This window comes from Anabrus simplex, chromosome 12 (genome assembly GCF_040414725.1).
Source record: "Anabrus simplex isolate iqAnaSimp1 chromosome 12, ASM4041472v1, whole genome shotgun sequence".
NCBI lineage: Eukaryota > Metazoa > Arthropoda > Insecta > Orthoptera > Tettigoniidae > Anabrus > Anabrus simplex.
In genome coordinates this window covers 80,233,149-80,260,558 of record NC_090276.1, presented here as the reverse complement: position 1 = coordinate 80,260,558, position 27,410 = coordinate 80,233,149, and the positions used below count along the sequence as shown (strand labels likewise).

At 37.4% G+C, this 27,410-nt stretch overlaps 1 protein-coding gene across 2 annotated transcripts in view; it reads left to right on the top strand.

The window, feature by feature from the left end:
- LOC136884159 (histone acetyltransferase p300-like) overlaps positions 1 to 27,410 on the top strand; it is a 69,352-nt gene that overhangs the window by 18,467 nt on the left and 23,475 nt on the right. Inside the window, exons 3-4 of one of the 2 annotated variants that reach the window (XR_011018865.1) lie at positions 1,657 to 1,886; positions 2,780 to 2,900. Coding sequence is in view for 1 of the 2 variants with exons in the window: in XM_068229857.1 (XP_068085958.1) it covers positions 25,987 to 26,082 (96 nt within the window). In the remaining variant the exon portion in view is untranslated. Of the gene's footprint in view, positions 1 to 1,656; positions 1,887 to 2,779; positions 2,901 to 25,890; positions 26,083 to 27,410 lie in introns of those variants that run through there. The other variant, XM_068229857.1, reaches the window with a different exon arrangement.

Below are 27,410 nucleotides of genomic sequence, written 5' to 3'. Positions count from 1 at the left end.
AAACTGAATTTGAATATACTTTGGATGAGGTAGTTATCCCAAAAGATGGCAAGTGTAAATACTTAGGTACTTAGGTGTGAGATTTGAAAGTAATTTGCACTGGAAGGGTCATGTTGATGACATTGTTGGGAAAGCATACAGATCGTTACATGTCATAATGAGGCTACTTAAAGGATGCAACAAAGAATTAAAAGAAAAAAGTTACTTGAGTATGGTTCGTCCATTATTGGAATATGCAAACAGTGTTTGATATCCTCACCAAGAATACCTAATAAAAGAAATAGATAGTGTGCAGAGGAAAGCAGCAAGATTTGTAACAGAGGATTTCAGGAGAAAGAGTAGTGTATCAGAAATGTTAAAGGAACTTGGGTGGGAAACTTTAAGTAAGAGAAGGGAGAAAACTAGACTTATAGGATTATATAGAGCCTATACAAGGGAAGAAGCATGGGGAGATATCCGTGAGAGGCTTCAGTTGGAAAATAATTATATCGGCAGGACTGACCACAAATATAAAATTAGAAGGAATTTTAGCAGAAGCGATTGGGGTAAATTTTAATCCATTGGGAAGGGTGTGAAGGAGTGGAACAGTTTACCAGGGGTAGTGTTTGATCCTTTTCCAAAGTCTGTACAGATATTCAAGAAGAGAATAAACAGCAACAGAGAAAATAAATGAAGTGTTAGAGGGCATTCGACCAGTGCAGGTTATTGTAAATAAAAAAATGTGTGTGATTAAATTAATTCCATCCCCTGGTCTAAGGAGTTTGGACAGCCAAAGTAGGGGACTGCCTGTAGGGGTGAAGTACAGTGGGGACTTCGAGGGCCCTGGGACCGCTACGGTAGCTGTGAAGGCCCTTCAGGAACTCTGAAAAGTGGTGGCAAAAGGGGCTCTGGTTAAGACGCAGCAGGTCGTTATGCTACTTAGGTTCCAGAACGGTAAAAAAAACAAAACATAATAATAGTAAACAAGTAAATAAATGCAATGTAAATATTAATCTTATACCAGTTGTATAGTATCATTTGAAGTAATTCCACATACTGTGTATCAGTTGACTATATTTGTAAGTAGTACAGGAGATATTATAAGTAGAATTTTGTAAACTATATAAATTTATTAAGGATGAGCTGTGTGTTTAATAGAAAACATTGTTAGCATAAATTGTATAATATTGTATTATAGGAATTTTTTTTTCTCTTGTCAATTTAATATTTAGTGCTTGACAATAATGTATTTTAGTGTACCATTTGCCACCGAGATAGACACCTCATTTGCAAATAAAGAGATTTTGATTTTGAAGTTTGTTAAAGAATAGCGTAAATGTTTATATGTATTATTTATAGCTCTTTATAGGCTAGAAGCCATGTGTTCACTGCACATAATTTGAGCATACTGGACCCCTCCCCCTTGCATTTTTGACTGTAAAAGTGGGAAAAACGGGCGCCTAATACACTAGTAAATACGGTAAAACTTCACTACAGGCAATCATTATCTACAGGTGACAGAAGAAAATGAAATGAGCTAACTTGTCGAGAAACAACCTGCGTATTGTTGTGAGATATCTTTACTGTTTTAGAGGTTAATGATCACTTCCATTTTTACCTGTTTTTCATTGTGTGTTCATGGAAATTGTCCTATTTTCATTCTTCCTTCTATTACAGCCCATCCAAGACCCTGATCCATTTATCAACTGTGACCTGGTGGATGGTCACGATGCATTCTTGACGATGGCTTGTGACGACATTACGAGTTCTTGTCACTGTGTCCAGCCAAGTTCTCATCTACGTCCATGTTGTACGAGTTGCATAACCAGCGCCAGGATCGCTGCGTGTACACATGTAACAACTGTAAAGGTCACGTCAAGACTCGCTACCGCTGTACTGTCTGAGATGTGAGTACATTTCTTCTTCTTAGTTGCTCGTAAATTGTTTTCAGACTAAGAGTTCCACTGCATGCCTGTCACAGATACGTATCCAAGGCACTTGTTGTTGTTTATTTTCATTGCCATTGTATGACAATGGTGGTAGTATATAAAGTTTAAACCTCCATCCTTTCCATAGTGAGCTCAGGAAAGTCAGTAGAACAATTGTACTGATAAAAAATTAAATGTTTCTTATTTTTAAATGCATATGTTAGTTAATTGGCATGGCATCTGTTATTAACATAACTAAGGTAGCTTCAAACAGCTGGATTATATTGTGTAATCAGGTTCCTTGGCTGAATGGTCGGGCTGAGGATCTTAACTGCATAGAGTAAACAGAAAATAAAGGTATGGAACTCAGGAGGAATTAAAACAACACATCCCTATATCATAAATGGAAAGTGGAGAAGAAGAATAGACCAAATTTAAAAACATATTTGTAAGCTGTGCAGAGAAGATTTGTGGCAGAACTTCGGTAAGAGTGAAGGCAAAGGAGACCCGTTGGTGGAATGGAAAGGTGAAGGAGGTTGTTAAACAAATGAAAATCATCATGAAAAGAATGGAATAGAGGTAGGAAAGAGGGAAATAAGATTCAGTATCAGAAAATTAACAGTAATTGTAAAAAAATGTGGTAAATAAGGAAAAGAAAAAATATTGTTAGAGATTCACACAAGAGTTGTAAATGAATATAAATGGCTGATAAAGGATGTTGTGTAGATTGATAAACAAATCTACACAAAACAATGTTTCCTTTAAATATGTATGTTCTTTTTGTATTTGGAAAAAGGGAGGTAAGACTGTATTCATGTTGTGTATTGTGTAGAACCTTCAGAGCCTGAGAACGTTCGGTTTTGTGTTTCTAGGACTTCGACCTCTGTATACAGTGCTACGAGAAGGATGGCTATCCTCACAAAATAGAGAAATTGTGTTTGGACCTCGACGATGGGTCCTCATCTTCCGATCAAAAGCAAGCAAATCCTCAGGCAAGCTTTCAAATCTGTCTCACACTCATCATCATCATCATTATCATTATTATAATAGAATCCCTCCAGTGTGCTGGGTAGGGTGGTGTTGAACTTCTTAGTATGATAGGGAAGACAAGAAGAGAAAAGTATGAGAAATTAAGGTCAGAAAAGAAATAGGGGTAGAAAAACTGAGTGATAGGATGGAGAAGAAATTGAGATGATGTTGAACAAGTCTTTGCTATTGTTGTCTGTCCAGAAATGCCTCCCTCTTGCCACTGACTTCCAGTTCCCTCCTCTTCCCTCAGCTGGTGTAGCCATCCCTATGTCTTCTCCCTTCAACCTTTTTTTCCTAAGCATGCACATGGTGTGCTCAAATCCTTAGCTTCTCTTCTATAGAGTACATTTCCAGTTCCATTGTGATTTCATTATTCCTTACATGGTTCTTGCATGTTTTACATGCCTGCAATTTACTAACTTCTCTCTCTTTCACTGTACATGTTTCTAGTCTATGTGCGAGAATGGTTCTCATGAGCACCTTGTCTTACAAGACTGTAGAAATTGGAACTGCTTGCCACTCTGCAGTACACGTTGAATGTTTTACCCTGCAAGCTTTATGGGGCAGCCAGTATCTTTCACAGCAGCTGTTTTTCTTGTGCTTAGTTTCATCTGATACTGTTTGAACTTAGCTACCCGTTTATCCAGCCTAGTCTGTCTCTCCCCAGATGGCTACATTGTCAGCAAACACCAATCTGTGTAGCAATGGTGAGAATGCACTCTCTTGTTGGACACCCTGTGTGGTATTAAACATTCTCAGTGGTCATGCTCAACACGCACACCATTTGAACTTTACCCATGAGATATTCAGGCACTCCCAATTCTCTGAGGCACTTCCATATGACTGGTGTAGGTGCCCTGTTTTATGCCTTTTCTTAGTCAAACCGTCTTACTAATAAAAATTCCTCATACAGTTGCTTAACACTAGTATAGGCCTAGTTATACAGTGAATAAACCCCGTATAAGCGTTGTATATTTTTCTTACTAATAAACGTGGTATACACATTATATTACAATACAGCACATATACACTCGTTCCAAGTCATAGGAATCTCTTCCCGCAGTTCACCATGGCCAACTTGATGCGTCACTCTAGCTAGCTCCTTACCGACCTTGACAATCGGGTCAACGCACTGTAATCGGAGTAGTTACACAGCCCAACACGTGGCGCTGGCGGCCTATCTATTTGCGGTAGAAATGCATACTTCTTTATGGAAAAGATATTGACTTTAATGGCCAATTTATCATACTTTAAAGTTATGGAGAATGTTACATAAGTTATGCACCGGTTGCCTCTCTCCTCAAACTGCCGCACATGTAGGAGCCAAATAAATGAGCCTACACTTTGTCCCACGGCATCTTCCCCTTTCCTTATTTCACAGTTGAAGGCCATTTGAACATGCCATCACTGATTAACATACAACCACGCATTTATATTGTACAATGTGTACTTGCAGCTCTACCCCTCTTTATTGACCCGACAAAAATAAATTTTCTTTCGCCGACATATTTTTGATTAGGACGACAATCTCCTTCCCACATTTCACTATTGGCGTCAAATAAGTTTCTGATTCGCTGCACGACATCTCTCAGGGATAAATATTATGTATATAAAAAAAAATTATTTTTAACGTGTGAGCGACTGAGGAACCACATATTCTCTTCTCTTGTTTACCAGCATATCCATTTCTTCTTAAATGTATTTTTAAAAAAATCAACTCTCAAGTTCATCCAATCATAATCTTGCAATAATTCGACTTAAACTAATCTTCTATAATAATGAAATAAAATAGCAATAATAATTATTTAAATTCTTAACTTCTAGTTTTATTCATGATCATTTCGTTTCTTAGGATGAATTATTAAATTATCAAAATGTTCAATTACATACATAGTATTCTCATTCAAAAGAAATAAAACCATTATCTCATAAAAAAATATGTTGTACTTATTAAATAGAAATGTTAAAATGAGGAAAAATCAGTTAAAATATTTATCAATTATATTGTCTAGCAATGTTGTCGAAATATCAAGAATGCTTATTTATGACTTCCACAAGTCATTAATCTTCTCTTATTTTCTTAAACTTCATTCATAATGTAAGCATAATAAGTAATCTCCATTTATTATAGTTTCCAATGGCTATTCTTATAATATACCAATAATAATAAAAAAATAATCAAATAAGTTTTATCTGTCATTGAATAAATATATCTGCAATATTTCCTGAAAAATGTGTGGGAATCGCCTAACATAACATAATCACTTTCATAAAAAGGTCATACATCTACCAGGGTTAAATTCTCCTTTAAATTCAATCACCTAATTGCGAAGTTTCCAAGAAATGTCGTAGTTGACAACTATTTACTTGTTAATGGCAGTAATTCAAATTATGAAGATGCTTCCTCCAATAAATTATAGCTTCGACATTAATCAAATAAAACTTAACACAAACATGCAAAATTCTCCTAGAAAATACCAAGTTTATACCTTAGTATCACTTATTTGGAAATAATATTTTGACGACCGTACACCGTTAATAGCCTGCGAATCCAATAACTATATATAACCATATGTATATCATATCAACCCAACATCATACGCCACTACGTAATTCAAGACGCAATTATGACAACTACAACCTATAGTTAGTATTATGTTGTGTAATTACCATCAATTAACCATAAATACTTATCTATCATCATATTCTTATCATCAACATCATAACTTCACATTAACCATATCAGCAAATATATCCATCATAATATTCACAACTCTAATCTCATTATTCCATCGTATATACTTTCAATTACACATATAAATATCAATTATTCCTCTCTTAGTAGCATAATATTTCAATATCCTGCTATCATATCACATTGATGCTTTATGGGTTTGATTATTATTGAAATACAAGCAATTACTCTTTTCCTGTGAAAGAAATACAGGCATTAGTGCATTAGACTCATATCTACTTACATTTGGTGATGATTTGACGTTGAATGAAGTTTTACTGTCCTGTAAGATGATCTATTTCCATTTCGCATTGCAATTGAATTGGATCATATTATGAATAACACATTTCTTTAGCAATACGTCGAAGAATCACTTTCAAAACTCTCCACAAATGAATATTAGCATCCCTACATATGAATGTTAGTTTACGTAATCAAAGACTACCTAAACCCATCATTCAAAACAATTATATGAATTCTTTTGCGAACACACTGCACATTGAAATCATTTCTCTGAGATATAAATGTTGATCTTACTGTAATCACATTCCAAACATCAACACATTACATTTCACGTAAAATATGGTTAATTTAAAAAAATATTAAACTACATGGAACTTTGCTTATTTCTGCCCACGTTACTGGACTGGGTTGGATTTCATCTCGATCTTCTTTGGTTCATCGGCTCCAGGTCATGTCTGCGTCATTTCCGGGCAGTAGTCACCAGTCTCAGGTTTGCGGAATCAGCAGGGTGGTCTCCGCCAGTTGTCAATCCCATTTTCGGCTTAGTTGCTCATCATGATGCCGTCATATACATGCGATAAAAACATACTTGACAACGTCATTTGTTCCGGTTCAATTATATAATGAACTACCTTGCATCTAATTTCTACTCTCAAGTAGATTATTCCTCCGTAAACAATTATATCTTCAGTTATAAGATTTGTAAAGTACTTTAAATAATCTCTAGTTTGACATAAATGTACTTCAAATTGGTGAGATCTAATTTCCTCTCTAAGTAATCCTTGTTAATTTCCAATTCGATCTATGGTTTCCGTCACTTTACTTCTTCTTCTCTGTTTATTTTTTTTAAACGCTCGATAATCTTGATATTTATTCGAGAATTGGCGTAATATCTTTATATTATTAATTGTTCCTACAAACAATCATTAAATCTTCTCCCATAACCAGTTTCTTCCTTCTTTACGTGTTGAATCTCACGTGTTACTTCGTTCAGATGCTCAACATATAATGTGATTGTTCACTTTGCTGGTTTAACAATTTAAAAGATTCTGTATTTTTCTTAATCACGGCCGCATGGATTCTATAGGTCTGAACGTCTTACTTCCTGATCATGGCTTACTTGACTCATTATGTCTGTATTTCTCTCGACATATTCACGGCTTCTTTAATTCTATTATGTAATCCTTGTCATTTTATAGCAATGCATGGCAAAAATTGGTGTTGTAACATCTCGTTTTGATGTAATCAGGGCAATGAAATGGTACAGTTAATACTGTTAAAATTATTAATCTTAAAGGTTACTTTCATTGATATTTGCAAAATAATGTCGTGAAATGAAACTATTATTATTTATAAGCTTCATGTCCGTATTGATTGGTATCACTATATAGAAATAATATGAATCACCACCTTATCAATACACTATTTTATTTACTACCAAACTGGTAAATAGGGTCAATACCGGGTTTCGACCCCTAAGGGGTCATCCTCAGTTGACACATATAAATATCTATAAAAACATCACATATAATAGTTAAAGTTTAAAATTGATGTGTCGTTAGTATACTGGTAAGTACATATGCATGTATTATGGAATTTATAAGTTTGTTCTATTAGAGCTATTATGTAGATTTTCTGTTTCTTTGTAAACAGTATCAAAAGTATTGTATTGGATGTGGTTCATCCATTTGACAAAATGCTAGTGGATTGAATATGTACATTTATATTTCATTTAGACTTTTTGAATATGCACATAGCACCACATATCAATACCATTATCTAATGTATTTTAAATAGGTATTTCATACCGGTTTTAGCCCCAAAGTTTTATTTTAACAAGACTTTTATATGTCTAACAAAATAAAGTGTCAAGACACAATTCTATTTTAAGACTGAAAACGGGAATAAGAGGTGCTACAAACTTATATATTAATATTAAGGATTCATGTTAACTAGGTATTACATACCAATATTTTAATCATAAGAATTCAAACCAACAAGGTCATTATGTATTTAACTGAACTAAACAAGTGAATCAGTAAACCTTACAACCACTACATGAAATGTAATCAGGATACTAAAAATTCAAATAGTACATCTTTAACACCCTACATTGTACCTAATATCACCATATATGTGCAAATGTAATAATTTTAACCCATATTATGTAAAACAAAAATTGTAAAATAGAATAGCATGTACCTCTCAGCAAATGTACATATTCAATCCACTAGCATTTTGTCAAATGGATGAACCACATCCAATACAATACTTTTGATACTGTTTACAAAGAAACAGAAAATCTACATAATAGCTCTAATAGAACAAACTTATAAATTCCATAATACATGCATATGTACTTACCAGTATACTAACGACACATCAATTTTAAACTTTAACTATTATATGTGATGTTTTTATAGATATTTATATGTGTCAACTGAGGATGACCCCTTAGGGGTCGAAACCGGTATTGACCCTATTTACCAGTTTGGTAGTAAATAAAATAGTGTATTGATAAGGTGGTGATTCATATTATTTCTATATAGTGAAATGAAACCGCGGAGAGATGGAGTAGTAGTCCAGCTCACGTTCTGATATTGATTCTGATTGCCAATTTATCTTAATTTAGGGAATAAAGGAGTACGTTACATTGACTAATACCATTAAAATGATTACTCCTAAAGGCTACTTTCATTGATATGTGCCAAAATAACGTCGTGAAATGAAACTGCGTTCTTTAACTGTGAGTAATAATAGTAATTGTTTTTATTATCATGGCATTTAGATTCATAGCAGAACTGACCACAATACTTTTGTCTTCTGATGTTAATCTTGAGATTAAGAGTCGATGTTCAATTAGAATTTTTAAATTCTTCAAGTGCTGCTCTCAGGAAAGGGGCTGGACAAAACATAAAATTCTTACTTTTTTCTATATTCGTTGTATGGATAACATAAATATTTTGACTCAAACATGTTTAAATTTTAATTTCAATATAATAGTTTCAGATTACATTTCATTCATACCTTGCACTAGAAATTTAAATACCGGGCGAGTTGTCCTTGTGGTTAGAGGCGCGCAGCTGTGAGCTTGCACCCGGGAAATAGTGGGTTCCAACCCCACTGTCAGCAGCCCTGAAGATGGTTTTCCGTGGTTTCCCATTTTCACATCAGGCTGTACCTCAGTTAAGGCCATGGCCGATTCCTTCCCACTCCTAGCCTTTTCCTATCCCACCGTCGCCATAAGACCTATCTGTGTCGGTGCGACGTAAAACAAATAGTGAAAAAGAAGAAGAATTTTAAATAAAAACTCAGTGAGAGAATAGTATTTTCCATAAATACATTGTAAAATGTTCATTGCTCAGGTAACAACACTTCATACGATGCCCTTACCGTCATAACAGTAATGGTCCCTACTTGTCAGTGTTTAAATGTTAAAGTTCAGATTAACTTGGATAAAAATGTGTTTTGTTGTTGTCATATGGCAAATTCGACTCCGCCTAAAGGATTATTCAATGAAAGAAAATTTATGGGTAAAACATACCTGATTAACGTGATTAGCTGCCACCCCTGGGAGGCCCGGGTTCGATTTCTGGCCCTGCCACAAAATTTCAAAAGTGGTACGAAGGCTGGACCGGGGTCCACTCAGCCTTTGGAGGTCAGGTGAGTAGAGGGGGGATCGATTCCCACCTCAGCCATCCTCAAAGTGTTTTTGCATAGTTTCCCACTTCTCATCCAGGCAACTGCAGGGATGGTATCAAACTTAAGGCCACAGCCGCTTCCTTCCCTCCTCTTTGTCTGTCCCTTCTTATCTTCCCATCCCCAAAACAAGGCTCCTGTTCAGCATAGCAGTTGCGGCCACCTGGACGAGGTACTGGTCAGCCTTCCCAGTTGTATTCACCGATCCAAAGTCTCACGCTCCAGGACACTACCCCTGAGGTGGTTGAGGTGGGATCCCTCGCTGAGTCTGAGGGAAAAGCGAACCCTGGAGGGGTAAACCACTTAAGAAAGAAAGAAAGAAAGAAAGAAAGAAAGAAGAAGAAATAGAAAACTAAGATGAAAGTGCTAACTGCTTTGAGCCACTTCGTAGTTTTGTCCTGGTCTACAGAGAATTCGTGAAATGATATTGTCCCTTTGCTCTTTTTTTTTCTGTTCGAAATACAAAAAGGCACACAGCAATACATATTCGAATATTTCCAAACCCAGTTAAAGAAAAGCAAATCACTACACCATTAAAAAAACGAATTAGCGCATAAATTAATATTCTTGTTTAGGACGACGTTACAGCGAGAAATCTCTTTGAGCCACTCATTACATTTGTTCTTGTTTACAGAAAATTTCTGCTCAAAGTACAAAAGGGCGCAGAATAATGTCACAGATTCCAAGATTTGTAAACACAATTTAAAAATATAATCACAATATACAATAAAAAATTAAACTCACTAGCGCATAACTATCAGCTCTCAATATCAAGCCAACAAGCACCTCATTGCGAACACATTGCAAACATTTACGACAGTGAAACAATATAAATAAAAACTGGAAATGCGGCAATTTGCAGTATACAGCTTCCTGTCAGTGAGTAGGAGGCCAGCGCTCCAGCGGCATTATGGTTAAACTTTCCAATTACAGCTTTATGCTGGGCTTCACAAGCGATTTTCAAGGCCGGTATAGGGAGCGCAGCGAGAGATCCAGTTGGCCGTGAGTTCACTGACGTATTTCCACAGACATATAGATATAGACTGGCAATGAGCAGAAGGATTCTGAAGCCAGAAGCGTGCGGCCGCCATCATCTTACGTCACTACACTTCCCCGACGCATTAATGTAAAATAGTAGCCGAAACGGGAATATTGGACAGGAGGTAATTCAAATAATTAAAAGCACTCAGAAATAATAGCAAAAATTCTGATTAATTAGACCTATTAGGTCTTTTATTTTATTGTTAAGAAAGAGAAACACTGGTATAAATGCTTAAAAATAGCCACCTGTTTCAGACCAATGTATGATCAAATCTGTTTCCATTCAAGTCTCTTATAGCATGATTCACACGTATTTTCAAGCCCTGTGATGAAATTACACTAATAAGGTGATAAACGTGCGTGTCCTTGGGTTCAGATCTAAAGTATGTGAGCCTAAAATGTTTCGTACAACAGCTGTGAGTTCATTAGGGATGTTCCCTTTCACGACTCAGCTTAAACCATTACATTTATTCTCTCGGAAATACATCTCAGTAAGCTTGCACACATGAACAACATCTTTCGTAGGAACATCCAAATTACCTCTATTCTTGAAAGAAATGAATCGATAAGGATTTTTTTTTTACGTACAACTACTTCCCTACAAGTGTCACATTGTAGAGAATTGACTAACATCTTCACCACAAATCCTGTCCGACTCGTTGGCTGATTGGTCAGCATACTGGCCTTCAGTTCAGAGGGTACCGGGTTCGATTCCCGGCCGGATCAGGGATTTTAACCTTCATTGGTTAATTCCAGTGGCTCGGGGGCTGAGTGTGCTGTCCCCAACATCCCTGCAATGCACATAACACTATCCTCCACCACAATAACACGCAGTTACCTACACATGGCAGATGCCGCCACACCCTCATCGGAGGGCCTGCCTTACAAGGGTTGCACCCAACTAGAAATAGCCACACCGAGCTCGATAGCTGCAGTCGCTTAAGTGCGGCCAGTATCCAGTAATTGGGAGATAGTGGGTTCGAGTCCCACTGTCGGCAGCCCTGAAGATGGTTTTCCGTGGTTTCCCATTTTCACACCAGGCAAATGCCGGGGCTGTACCTTAATTAAGGCCAGGGCCGCTTCCTTCCAATTCCTAGGCCTTTCCTATCCCATCGTCGCCGTAAGACATATCTGTGTCGGTGCGACGTAAAGCAAATAGCAAAAAAAAAAAAAAAAAAAAAAAAAAAAAAAAAAAAAAAAAAAAAGAAATAGCCACATGAAATTATTATACCACATATTCTGAGACATATTTAATAATAATCTGTAATAATCCTTCCACTCTAATTTTATCAGTGCGTTTGTCATCCTTATAATATGTCTTTAAAAATTAGAAGGAACCGAGGCCACTATTATTCAATTATTTTTTTTTTGCAAGTTGCTTTACGTCGCACCAACACAGATAGGCCTTACAGCGACTATGGGACAGGAAAGGGCTGGGAGTGGGAAGGAAGCACCCATAGCCTTAATTAAGGTACAGCCCCAGCATTTGCTTGGTGTGAAAATGGGAAAGCACGGAAAACCATCTTCAGGGCTGCGGACAGTGGGGTTCGAACCCACTATCTCCCGAATACTGGATATTGGCCGCACTTAAGCGACTGCAGCTATTGAGCTCGGTATTATTATTATTATTATTATTATTATTATTATTATTATTATTATTATTATTACGGGGTTACCCATGGAGCAGAAAGAGGTTAAAGAAGGTGCAGGCTGGAATGGGTCTAACTACAAAGTCAAGAATTGAATTTAAAACTTTAACAAAAGTTATATTTCTTTAGAATTTCAAAATTAACAAATAACAATGTAACAGGTACAATGAGCAATTTAAAACCAAGTTAAGGAAACACAATTTTAGTGAATTCTACAGGTCCTGGGCTTCAAGCACCTCACTTTACAATATTTGAGCTCCCAGCTCAAATTTATAAATGAGCACAAATTTGTTCAAAGGGCAGAAATCCCCTAAATTCATGGAGCACTTGCTCCCAAAATTCAACATCTAGCCTCCAAGAGGCATACAGTAATCTTACTTTGAAAAAGAGCTAACAGGCTCTCAGTTTTCAAGCCTATTCAAGGCAACGCCAACTTACAAAATCTGGCCTCTGAAGGCACAACTTACAATAGGAAAATTATTATACAGGGGTTTTTAATACCCAACCTACAGGGCCTTCATGTAAAAGGAAAAACGGTTAAATAAATGGCCCAAACACAAAATGAAAGGAGGCGGATGCTTGCACTCCTAGATATGAGCACTTCAAACCTAAGGTGAAACAGGGGCTATTCCCAAACTATGGAGGTGACTCGTAGAAGAATAAATTAAGACATTACGGAAAGGAAGAAAACCAGTTACTAAACATAGTCACCTCAAACCAAAATGAAGGGGAGCTCGAGAGGGTACATCACTCTCTATCCCCGATTTACATTTAAAGATTTTATGAAGTTATTACAATAAGCCAGCAGAAAGTTACATTTTTAGGAAAACTAGGTTACATAGTTAATGTTACAGACCTTTCCCTCAGGTTAAACTGCGAAGCTAGCAAGAAAGTAAGATGTTATGTGGCCATTACCTTGCTGAAGAACTGCTGCCTGATGAAAGAGGCACCATCCACCTCCTGCTTGACACACACACACTAAGATAGACGACGATCAATTGGCCAAGAGACAAGAAAAGCCGCAGTTTATAAACCCTCGGGGAAAGTTCGAGATCATTCATGAATAATCAAGACACACCCACAGAATTTTATTGGTTAAATTCAAAAGTGACACTCAGAATCGAGAAAGAAACCTGTGATAGGCAGAAAATTAATTACAGAAATTAGGGATTGGCTAGATTCAAAACTGGCAGAAAGAAAAGATAAATATTGCCAACCCAAAAATAAATGAACATCAATTAGTAAAAAAAAAACTAATGAATACAAAATTTCTTTAACTCAAAGTTCTTTCACTTTGCACCAGGGTGCATGATCATAGTTTTTTAGTGGTGTCATCTATGGAGAAATGTCCAAACTTCTTGATGAAGGACAAACAAAACAAGTAGAAATTCACACAGTACAGGAAACTTCAAAATAACAAAATTCCATTGATATTAGTTGTTACATCTTGTGAGTAAAGTTTTAGGTAAGTCTAGTTTCAAGTTCATGGATTCTCCAGTAGAGGAGTTCTTTTAGGTGCTAGATTTAAATGCGCGGTGTTGGGGTGTACCTCCCAGTACAATTATTATTATTATTATTCCCTATGCCACACTCCTTCACAAGGGGTATAACGCCAACAAATATATATTGGAAGGAAGTGCTCTCTGTCTCCTACATAATTCGGCATCTTTAATAGTGAATTTAATTGCACATGTAAGCCACTTACCAGTGTACTGAAACTCTTATTCCTTTCTTCTTTCATCGTGAATAGGAAAAACTACACCCAAACGCGGGTATTCACCATTCTGTCACACCGTAGTTTGCCGAAAAATTAATGTGAAATGTACATAAAAACAACATAAACCAAAACTGCACATATGTTTACAGTGGATCTGTAGTGACGTCACATGGCGGCGGCTGCAAGGTTTCCGGCTTCAGCAGCACCAATGCTACGAGATACAGTGCTGCCAGTCTATTTACTATATGTCTGTGCGTATTTTGCACGCTCGCCGCCTTTATGATCGCTTCTGCTGGTTATCTACGAGCAGAACTTTCCGGAAAGTCGCGCAGTAGCACAGCATATCGAAAAGACAGTGGCAACACAAAGTGAGACAGCTGGAAATTGGCTTATATTGATATCAACATTTCAATCAATCAATCAATCAATCAATCAATCAATCAATCACTACTGATCTGCATTTAGGGCAGTTGCCCAGGTGGCAGATTCCTTATCTGTTGTTTTCCTAGCCTTTTCTTAAATGATTGCAAAGAAATTGGAAATTTATTGAACATCTCCTTTGGTAAGTTATTTCAATCCTTAACTCCCCTACCTATAAATGAATATTTGCTCCAATTTGTCCTCTTGAATTCCAGCTTGCCTGTGTAATGAAAGCCATGAAATAAATGGAAAAGCTTAAGAAAAGATCAAGAGCTCCCAACTGGGATAATACGGAAAATGTAAGCAATTGTAATTGAATCGGTGAATTGAAAAGGGTACACATTCAGAAAATCCTTACTTTTCAGGAGAAAGGAAAAACTGTTTTGTAGCTAAAAGAAAGGTTTGATCAAAAAAGTTTCTATTAGACATTTATACATCATATAAGTTATCTGCATATCATCATTGCCGGGACGAAACCTCCTATGTGATAATATTTTGGAGATATACTGACCCACAGCACATACATTATGAAGAGCGAGAATGCCTTGACCATTGTCACACAATATTGCACCTTACATGACAGAACCTTACTGGCCAAAGTTCTAAGCTAAAATATTTCACATAGGTGGTTTTGTCCCGGCAACGACGATATTCTACTGCAAAGTATGGAAATCATATTACGTATGGTTTTCAAGTTATACCATCTTTTTATGTCAAGGAATATGTCCCTTTTATACTCAAATTTGAGAAAAATATTTGTAGAGGCAGATAATGTATAATAAACTCGCAATTTCAAAATTCTATTAAGCAGTAACACATTATTACACAAAAATACGCCCAACCATAATTTCTTTTATAGTTTTTCATTGTCATTCCGTCTCTTTAAAGTGTTTTACTTTATGAAGATGTCTAGCCTCCATAACCTCAAAGTGGTTTATGTCTTCTACTGTATGTTTAAAATATTGTGAAGATCATCATATTAAATGGATAAGTCGAATATTTCACCACGATCATATTACTGCACCACGAAAATAAACTGCTCACTCGTTTCTTTTTCCGCTACTCACTGCTATACAGCGCTTATACAAGGGTCCTGGTGTGTATAAGCAATTCAGTGAAAAACTATAACAGATGTATACACAGGAGGCTTATACACGGTTTATTAGTAACGAATTTCACATAAACGGTGTATAAACCTTGTATAAAAGTTATACACCGTTTATTAGTAAGACGGTAAGAACACTAAAGTTAGGTCTTTCCCTCTCTCCCATTGCTGTTCCATTAATATCCTGAGGGTGAAGATCAGGTCTGCTCTTGTTGTCTTCCAGGATAGGTTCTATCACTGTTCACAGTCTGGTTTCTATAAATTTTTTCCATTATTTTCAGACCATGGGAGAGATGTTTGATACCTCTATAGTAAGCACACTTTCTTAAATAAAGGGATAATAATGCTTTTTGCCCTGTCCTCTGGAACCCTATTTTCACACTACATTGCTGCTTTGAACATGGCGGCAGTAACTTTGTCATTCCCAGTTGATTTACTACTTTTTGCCTCTTTTAGTGCATTTTCCACCTCTTCATTAGTTTCTCCCTCATTCAGGAGTGTATCAAAATAGGTCTACATTTTGTTTCTAATCTCTTGTTTGCTGCTGACTATATTTCCATTTACTGTTTATAGTGCTTTGATATCCTTTTTGTCATACCTCTTGCTCTTAACCATACTGTACATCATTTTCATGTTTCCTTTACTATCCTCCTGTAGTTTTTGTGTAAATTCACCCCAGTACTTCTCTACTCCCACAATCCTCTAATTCCTATTTCAGTATTCTTGGTCTAGCTTTTGTATTTTTCCGTCTCTCAGTTGATTGTTGCCACTGTTTGTGGATCTTTCAACATCCCTCAGTTTCTTGGCCTTATTTAGTTTTTCTATCACCTCTTTCACTCTGTCTTTCCACCAGGACGACCAGGACGTTCTTTTATTCATTACTTTCCTGCTTGTTCTTCCGCACATTTCTTCTGCACTACTGATGAAACAAGTTTTAAAATTATGCCATTCCACATCGCTACAGCTGGACTCTGACATTGGTAACTTGCTTTTGATCATTTCTTGGAACTTCTGTGTACAGTCGTCTTCCTTTAGTTCCACTCTTTAATTCTTGGTATGCTCTTCATGGTCATTACCTCCTGCACTTTGGCCACCAGAAGCTTATGGTTTCTATAGATATTCACTACGAATAACTTTAACATCTCTCACTCATTCTCCACACCTAATTACCATATATTAGATCTCTTTCTCACCTAGTAAGGGGTGTTCAGTTTGTTGTGACCTCCCACTTCTAGCAGTGAATGCATGACTTCTAGGCTATAAAGAGCTATAAATTGTACATGTACATATTCTACACTATTCTTTAACAAACTTAACAAGTGTATTCTGAGTCTTACTGTCTATCTTTGTGTGATAGTACATATATCACACCCTCACACTATATGTAGAAGTGAGAGATATTATTGTCAGTATTCGATTTATTATTATTATTATTATTATTATTATTATTATTACTACTAGCTGACCCGACAAACGTCGTTCTGTCAAAAATAAATGACAATGGAACGAACTCAAATTCAATCTGTACTGCGCGCAAAAATCTGAATAATGCAAATGATGAATCATCAACATGAAATGAGTTAATTTTCTACTGCTACCAAAAGTTAGTAACAAACTTCTGGAAAAATGTGTTTTCATTACCTGCAATATTAATATCTTGATAGTGAATAAGGAAATGCTCAAATGGGTCACAGCATATCACTACCCAGAAATAACCCTGATTGACTGTAACGTAGATGGGAACTGTTCAGCCTCACAGCGCCCCGTTGCAAATCAAGTAATTTGATAAGTTGATGGCGTGAAGATAATGTGGCAAAACTTACTCCTCTTTCTTCATAGGAAATAACTATCATAGAAAACACTGATTCCAATCAACACTATGAAGATATTTTTCATTGTAAAGCTTTAAGGTACACGATATGTTTTGTTTGATTGCCTGACGCGTAAACAAACAAAGTTAATGGTTTTCCAACACAGGAACAGGCAACATACAATTGGCCATGCGAGAAACATGGGTTTTCAAGATTAATGCCACAAACACTCAATGGCTGCGCCTGGGATTTATTTATGTTCATAGCAAAAGCGAGCCGCACTGGAAACTGCAGTCGTTTAAATTCAAATGGTATGTTAGTCGGAATCATAAGGATGTGTGGTATCAAAACGTCTTCTCCTTTATTCTTCGATAACGTTGTTCAGTAATGTTTTTACCCCTAGCCGTGTGCCATTAAAAAGATGCGGTTGGTTGATATTTCGCAACATTTAATTGAAGAATGCAAGGCGGCAATCCTGGCAAATCCAGCGAGTTAAAAAATTCGGGTGGATAGTTGACGACATCATCTTGGTTAGTAGCGGAATCAACTGATTTGTATATCCTCAGTTCACCGGCAATTTCATTTTGAATTTTGAAATTTAATTAATTTACATCCATGTTTTTGGCAGCCAATATAGCTCGTTCGCTCAACCAAATTTGATCTGTGTAATTTTGGGCAATGTTTGGGAACACCTCTTGAGTGAGTTCAGTTTTGGATTCAGTAAACTGACAAAAATTGTCAGGAAAAGTAATGCAGCCAGTCAGAACGTCTGAAGGGAATTTACCATTACCAATGTCAAAGAAAAAAAATGAAATGGCATATGGCTTTTAGTGCCGAGAGTGTCCAAGGACATGTTCGGCTCGCCAGGTGCAGGTCTTTAGGTTTGACTCCCGTAGGCGACCTGCGCATCGTGATGAGGATGAAGTTATGATGAAGACAGCTTATACACCCAGTCCCTGTGTCTGCGAAATTAACCAATGATGGTTAAAATTCCCGAGCCTGCCGATTATCGAACCCCTGTGACCAAAGGCCAGCACGCTAACCACTTAGCCATGGAGCCGGACACCAATGTCAATTAGTTGTTTTGAAAATATCTCTCCAGATGGATCATTTTGCAACTCGACACGCATATTCTGGCTTAAATTTAGTATCTTGATGTTTTGCCACAAAACTGATGACTTTAAACATGCATTAAGTTCATCAGCTGGCGTTGACTGTGGAATCACTGACAATGTTTGACGAAAATCTCCTGCTAACAAAATCATCGCTCCACCAAATTGGTTTTGATTGTTCTGCAGATCTTGCATGGTTCGGTCTAATGCCTCCAAAGACGTTTTGTGTGCCATGGTGCATTCATCCCACACTCTCAATTTACATTGCTGAAAAACCTTTGCTATTGCAGAGTTCTTCGATATGTTGCAGGTCGGAGTTTCGTTGCTTTGCATATTCAATGGCAATTTTAGCGCTGAATGGGCTGTTTGACCACCTTCCAACAATGTAGCTGCAATGCCTGATGAAGCAAGTGCGAGTGCAATTTAATTGTGTGAGCGAATTGTTGCTAAAATCAATGAAATTAAGAAAGTTTTTCCTGAACCCCCGGGAGCGTGCAAGAAGCAAATCCCTCCAGTTCCATCATTTACAACTTTCATTAGAGTATCAAATACATACTTTTGTTGTTGCTTCAACAGCAGAAGATTTATTCGAACTGATTCTCTTAAAGCACCGAGATCGTACAGTTTTTCGCGTTGCAACTCTTGTTTAAAAGCGTTGTGCATCGGACAATTGGGCGTGGCCGTGCCTAATTGAGATAATACTTTGTTTGACATCATCAAGCACATGTTCTCAATTGATATCAACGCCTCATTGTACATTTCTTCACTGATTTGTAAATTTGTGCAGTCCGATTAGACTGAAAATTGGCTTGGCTTGCAGCATTTTCCAGTTCTTCGACCGAAGTTGCTCCGCCCGCATCATATAGGCGGCATGAGTCTTGAAATGATTTTACTGTATATGGAAGCATACACAAAATAAATCAATCAACCAAAGAAATCGATGAACTTGTTTGTTGAGAAGCGAAGATTTAAAAACAATCAGGGTAGACAAAGGTCTCTAACTACGACACTGGGTGCGACTGTCTGGAGAGCGTACGCTCAAAACCAAAACCCAAGGAGACATTCTTCCTGTCACAAACTAAGAACTAAGTGAGATAAGAACTTGGGGTTTGTTTTAAAAATAACTTCCATATCTGAAGACCATTTGTCTCACTTTGACCCCCAATGTAAATTCAATAGCAAAGAAGTTGGCCAGCGACTGAATTTTTCGTGCCTACACATAAAAGTCTCTGAACTTGATTGAAAAGAAACAAAATAGTGTATGTTCTTATCATTTAAATTTAAAAACAAATTTATATATGTCGAGCTGAAATGTTCCTTTACCAGCAGTGAAAAAATTACTAATATAGTGAATATAAAATAGGAGTTATGACATGATAAGTTCTATGCAAAGAAGATTTTGCATTTGAGGTAATATTCCATTATATTAAAATTTTCACACTCAATTATTTTGTAAACTTTTTTTTGTTAACGGCATCAAATGCGGCTTGAAATTTTGTACATAATCCGATATTCACCCATTTTAACCGATAACACTGAGATTTACGGACATTTGGTAAACGCGCTGGATTAGAGGAGGACAGCGCTAAGCGCAAACATGGGAGAAGGAAAGAGAGACGAACAGTTTGAATGGAAAAAGATAAATGGGGCTTTTACAGTTTTTCCTGGCACTTTTTCCAATTTTTCTCTTCGTAAAAACCTTACTCGGACTTCGACTTTATTTGAAAAAAGAATTAGTCGAATTGGTCCAGCCGTTCCCGAGTTTTGTGCTTAGCAACACATTTAGCAATTCATTTTTATTTATATAGATTATTATTATTATTATTATTATTATTATTATTATTATTATTATTATTATTATTATTATTATTATTATTATTATGTGCATATGGACCCAATGGATCACGCAAAGCTCTAACGATTCTGTTTTCTGAGTTGCCAAACAGCTGTCATCCTTTCTCCGTGGATCCTTTTTCGTTCTTCTGTCCACTTTGCTCCAGTCTTCTTTTTCACTTAGTTCTCTGGTTGCACTTTCCATCCATTAATTTTTTTCCTATAAAGGTTTCTGTCCGCAGTGTCATTTGGGTTTATCTGGGCTTTTTCCAGATCCTTCTTCACTTCTAATACCCATGGAATATTTTTTAGATGTTCTATGTAGGTGAGAATCTTGTGTGTCAGTCTACTTGCCGGCAATCTGTAGACGTGCCCATAGAATTTCAGACGTCTTTTACGGATGTCTGCTGCAATGTTGGAATGCTCTTCTGTCTCTCTGCGTAACCTCAGTTTATATCCATCTTCTGTTTTTCGGGGACCGAGAATTTTCCTCAGGATTCTCCTTTCTTCTTTTAAAATATTTTCTAGGTCACCTTTCCCGTTTAGTGTAAGGGTCTCACTGGCATATAAGACTTCGGGCTTTATTACTGTATTATAGTGTCTGATCTTTGCATGGCGGGACAAGCACTTTTTATTGTATATGTTGTGAACCCTACCGTAGGCTTTCCGAAATTTTTGTAGGCGAATTTTCTGGGCAACCTTCTCGCTTCCCGTTGGTTCAAGTATTTCTCCCAAGTACTTGAATTGTGGTACTCGGTTGATTTGCCCATGTGTCGTGTTCAAAGTTTGGATGTCAAGTTTTGAGCAGAAGAACTTGGTCTTTTCAAAGGAAATTTGTAGGCCAACCTTTCCAGCACATTCGCTAAGGGTTTCAATTTGTTTAACGGCTCTGAATACATCATCTGTAAGTATGGCCAGGTCATCTGCAAAAGCGAGGCATGATATCTCAATACCGTCTTTGGGTCATCCTAGTCGTATGGGGCGCCAGTATCCCATGTCTTTCAATACCTTTTCCCACTCACGGATGACTTTGTCTAGGACGAGGTTGAAAAGAAGCGGAGATAAGCCGTCACCTTGTCGGACGCCAGTTTTAATCGGGAATGGTTCAGAGATCTCCCCCATGAATTTAACTTTGGAGATAGTGTCAGTGAGTGTTGCCTTGATGAGGTTGAGGGTCTTGGAATCAAGCCCCAGTTCCTCAAGAATAACGAAGAGAGACTGTCGATCAACCGAGTCGTACGCTTTCCTGAAGTCAACAAAAATGCAGATGACCGGTTTGTTCCTCAATGCTTTGTATTTAAGTGTTGCCTTCAAGTTGAATATTTGTTCTGCACACGAGCGACCAGGGCGGAAGCCTGCTTGATATTCGCCAATACTTTGTTCAAGTTGTTCTTGCGTTCTCTTCAAAAGGCAAGCTGAAAGAATTTTGTAAGTCACTTGGAGAAGAGAAATGCCCCTGTAATTGTTTACGTCGGTCTTATCTCCCTTTTTGTGTAATGGGTGGATGAGGGCGCACTTCCAGTCCTGAGGTAATTCTTCCGATTGCCAGATATCTGTGATGATTTGAGTGAGCTCCTTGAGGGAGTTAGGTCCAAGATTTTTCAGAAGTTCCGCAATGATGCCATCTTCTCCGGAGGTCCTATTGTTTTTAAGTTTGAGGATGTGGCCGCGGATTTCTTCCTCTGTCGGTGGTGGAGATTCTGGGAAAGTGTACCTTGGGGGTTCTTGAGGGAATCTTGTGAGGGGCTCTGGACAGTTGAGGAGATCAGCGAAGTAAAGTGCTAATTCCTGACAATTATCCTGATTACTGAATGCAAGTTTTCCATCTGATCTTTTGAAGGCCAGGTTTTGAGGAGCATACCCACGGACTTGTCCTCCGAATTCCTTGTAGAAATCTCGTACATTGTAGTTACGAAAGTTATCTTCAATCGAGTCCAGTTGTTGCTTCAAGTGTTTTCTCTTGACCTGCCTGATGATTTTGGCTACTCGTTTTCTAGTTTCATTGAAATATGTTTGGTTTTCTGGTGATTTCTTGCTGTTGTATTTCTGGAATGCTTCTTTTCGTTCCTTCAAGGCACGTTCACATTCAGAATTCCACCAAGGGTGTTTAGTATTCTTTTTCAGGGGAATTTGCTCTCGAGCTTTCTGGATGATTTTGTTGCGGAATTTCTCCCAGGTGCCTGCATGTTCCCTTTCCCACACTTCTTGCAGATTAGTATTTCCAATCTGTGTCGTATCAAACTTCGGTATTTGTGACCTCTTATGATGAATTTTCTTCGGGGTGAATTTTACTTTTATTCTCACTAGGTAGTGATCGGAATCGACGTTTGCTCCTCGGCGTACCTGTACATCGTGTACCTCTCTCTGCATGGGATGAGAGATGGCAATGTGATCGATTTGAAATTCACCGATCCCTGGAACGGGAGACCTCCAGGTCTTCTGTTTCCGTGGAGATTTTCTCAGAGAAGTTGACATGACTTTAAGATTGTTTTGTTGACACAGTTCAACGAGTCTCAACCCGTTTTTGTTAGTGAATTTGTGAGCAGGGAATTTGCCAACAGTTTTCTGATGTTCTTTTTCTTTACCAATTTGTGCGTTAAAGTCGCCCAGCAAAATTTTTGTATCCTCTTTTGGAATCTTCGCCATGATTTTCTCAAGTTTAGCCCAGAATGCATCAGTTTTTTGCGGTTCTTTTTTATTGTCCGCGTTAGTGGGTGCATGTACATTCACTATTGTATATTTCTTGTTAGCACATTGGATTCGCATTGTCATGAGCCGGTTACTTATGGGAGTAACTTCTTTTATTGAGTCTACAATACTTTTATGTACCATGAAGGCCATTCCTAGTAAGGGAGTTCCCTTACCAACTCTCCGCTCCGTTTTACTCTTGAAGATACGGTAGTTTCCATAATCAGCTATGTCCTCATCAGTGAATCTCATTTCCTGCAGGGCAAGTATCTGAATTTTCTGTTGATCTAGTTCTGTTGCAAGATTGTGCAATTTACCAGGTTGGATTAAGGTATTTACATTGAACATGCCAATGTATGTGAAGGTTTTGGATGTTAGTTTGCCAGAGAACTCCGACTTTCTCTGTGTTCGTGATTGCCTGGGTTCCCCAGAATCCGAATACCCAGTAGCCGTCTCATGACGGGTGGATTGGTTACCACCTGGGGTAATGCTGATTTTACTCTCACGAATCATCATAGCTTGTAATCAAAGATTGATCCAGTGTTTCCACTGGGAAATTAGGACCAGGGATTGCTAGTTCCTGGAACGTAACTATACAGCCGTACCTACTAGGTAAACAGACGCTGACCACTTCACCGCTCGATCCGAGTCAGACGCGAGGTGGATTTTATTTTTGGTTCTTCCGCCCTCTCAGCCATTGAGACATATGTCCTCTTCTGCCATCGAAGCCGTTGACCACAGTTCTAGTTTCCTCAGTTGATCCGCGAGTGCTTATTTGACTACGTCTTATTCACACTTGTCCTGTATATCTACAGGAGACTTCCCTATTAGTCATTGGGACGCGCCGTGTCGGGGTTGAGGGCCCCATCCCAGTGTCTCACGCAGGGTTATGCTTAGTTCGTACTCAGTTCGGAACTAAACCCCCACGTGAGCTGACCAGGTAATAATGCATTATGCTGTCTATTACATATACGTCACATTGCCAGGCTTAAAAATGGCTGACAATATAGTGGCCGGCAGTGTGGCCTTGGCAACGCTGATAGTAAAAGGAATATTGCATATCTTATTTGTGGTTTCTATGGAATTGATGACAAAGGAAACAAAATGAGTGCAGTTATATCAAAAATGTTCACTAGATATATGAAGTGACCTATAGATCGTGTTATCTATGGAATAATTGTCGTATTTACCAATATGGCGGACATTTACGGCATGAAATTCATTTTAAATATTAACCAAAAACCCTGTTATATAACAACAAAATCACAAGATAACACTAACTCATTTGTAACACCACAAGTAGAACCACTATTATTCCTTGGAAGCCATAAAAGAAGTACAGTTCTTCTGTATAAGCCGACAAATGACGCAGCACCATTACACATGATCTTACCCACTGGGCACGGATTATTATTATTATTATTATTATTATTATTATTATTATTATTATTATTATTATTATTATTATTATTATTATCTGTATTTCAGTGGTATATTTTGTCATTAATATTTGTAAGCTGGGAGGTCTCCATATGTGGTATGAGTAATTTGTTTTGTACAACGGCTGGGAAAACATTGCTATATTGAACTTGGAAAATTTGCATGAATAATGTGTATATCCCAGTGTGTGATGGGATGGACTTATTGTTGTAATCGGAAAGTTCTATGGCTCATGTAAAACACCCCAGAATTTGTTATTGTCTTGGGACCAAGAAGAAGTTCAGGACATGGTTTTGACTAGAGGATCTACTCATGATTGGCTGGTCAGGATGAATCCAGACAGATCATATGAGAGGAAGGGGAAGGCTGAGAGATATATGCAGACGATACGGCAAGTGAAACACATACTGTACGGAAAGGAAGTAGTGCTAACACACACTGTACAGGAATGAAGTAATGCTGACACACGATACGAGAGTGAAACTGGATATACGGTACTGGAGTGGCACTGCTGCACTATACTGGACTGGACTTCAAATGTTTGTGGAACGTGGCTGACCTACAATTGTGGAGTGCTTAGGCACGAAGTATTGTAGCACTTGTGGTGGTCTGGTATTACATGTTGCTGAAAGCTGGGAGGTGCTATATCTCAGACTTTCCATAATTTATGTTCAGGAACGACAAGCGTGTGTTGCTCAATTGAATATATCTTTAAACAAGTGTTAATGTCGTTGAACATATATGTGCATTGTTCAACGGACTAACTACAAATGGTGGATTAGTTCTCGCTTTTGTTTTCCCCCGCTGTTTCCATTGTTGTTGTTGTTGTTGTTGTTGTAAATATGGCGTCTTCCAGCAATCTTTTGTGAGTGTATTATATTTTGGTGTGTTGATGAGGTGCTCATGCATGGATTTTATTGAGAATATAGTTAGATATTTTAGAATCAGTGGAGTTGTTGCAGTTCCTACCTATTTAGTCATTTTCAGAAGGTTAGGTAAGGCCTGAAGCAGATGTACCAATACGCAGCATTATGTACACGCCCTGCAAGATAAAGAATTATCATGCTCTATCTAAATTTGAGGGATCCATTCTGGTGAACTCAGGCACTCATACTATGGACATTTTGATTAATTATTTTTATTAATTTCATTTATTTTAAGTATTTTATTCAGTTTTTGAGTAATTTTATTTATGAGTATTTGTATATATAAACAGTTACATTTGTTAGGAGGCAGTGTTTCTAAATTTAAAAAAAAGAGCTATAAAATGTGATGATATGACTTTTAGGCCTATCTGTATAATCAGTTGGCTGCATTTATTGTATAACACGTTATTAATACAAAAGACCAAAGAAAAACTTATTGCCAGTCATTTGAGCAGTAGCCCTTCACAAGCAAGTTAGTTTATCAATTATGTTGTTTGTAAATGAGTCGTATCAAATGATGATATTGTACACTTCAGGAAGCAAGAAAACTGTCGATCCAGAGGTGTATCCAGTCCTTGGTGCATACTTGTCAGTGCCGAGATGCAAAGTGTCGTCTGCCGAGCTGTCAGAAGATGAAGAGAGTGGTTCAGCACACAAAGCTCTGCAAACGGAAAACCAATGGTGGCTGTCCCATTGCCTTGTGCTGTTACCGTGCAAAACATTGTCAGGTAAGTTATTTCATAATTTTACCCCTTAAATACAGTTATCAACTGATGTAAATTGAAAGTAAGTAGTCTGATATATTGTTGAAACTGTTTTGTTTATAACACTGACATCATGTTAAAACCCGTATACCGGGGAGTGCAACTTAAGTCAGTCGAGGAAATAACCAGCCAGGTGGGGAGAGCGACTTCAGTCATACGCTGCTGTTTTATTTTTTCCTCGACTCTCAGCCTAGCCAGAGTTATGAAATTCAGTCCTCGTTATCTGCATGCCCCTGTCATCAAGTGGTATTTTTAGTAAGTACTTCCGCTTGACAGAAACAGAGCACAATTAAATTAGAATCTAGCGGGTTCCACCTTTTCAATACAAAATACAATGTTGTTGGATGATATTTACAACATTATTTATTACAGAATATGTTTCGGTGTTCAGTTTTTGACACCATCATCAGCTGCTTAGAAAGTGTGAAAAAACTTAGCGATCTAAACATTAAACAACATATTGTCATACTTAACTCATTAGTATACATATATACAGACAATAGAATATTGCACTAGTTAAATCCTAAACATCTATATTATGCTATATTAAAAACTCTAATATGTAACAAGAGGATTCTTGTAAGTCATAAATATAAAATTTCTCATCTGGTTGATGAGTTGTCTTCACATTCCTTAATGTCTGTGATTCTATACTCTCGTACTGTCGAATTCAAATGTGAACTTAAGATTGAGGAATTAAAGTTGCATGCAGTCCATTTGATGTTAAAATGTTCATTTCATGTATATATTAGCCACTTTGTTGGATTAAAAGTTTGTTATATACAATATGATTGTTAAAACTGAGCTGTCTTCTTAAATTTATTAAGTACAAAAACTTCGTATTTTTAATGCTGTATGCATAGTTGGAACTGTAATTTAATCTGTCCTACAGTTGTTAGGCGGACATATCTTCTCAGTTCAATGGAACCCTGTAATGATGAAACCCAATGTTAAAAGAAAAGCGAGAATATTAATAAAGAAAACTGATTGAATCTAACTGTTGATACGGCTGACTCACCTCTCCACAGCTGTGTACTTCGCGTGACGGCTGCAGCGTGACGAGTGTGTCTGCTAGTATCTTGTGCTATGTGATGAAGCGCTAGGGAAGGAGAAGTAGGGGCGGCAAAGGGGATGTTTCTAGAACATTGAACTTTTAGGAGAGGGTCCGGGGGGCATTGTGGACGAAGACATCACAATGGAACCTTTTTCAAAATAAAGTTCAATTCAAATTATCTAACGTACTTGCAAGTAAACAATTAACACTGGAGAAAAAGCTAGAAATGCTAAGGAAG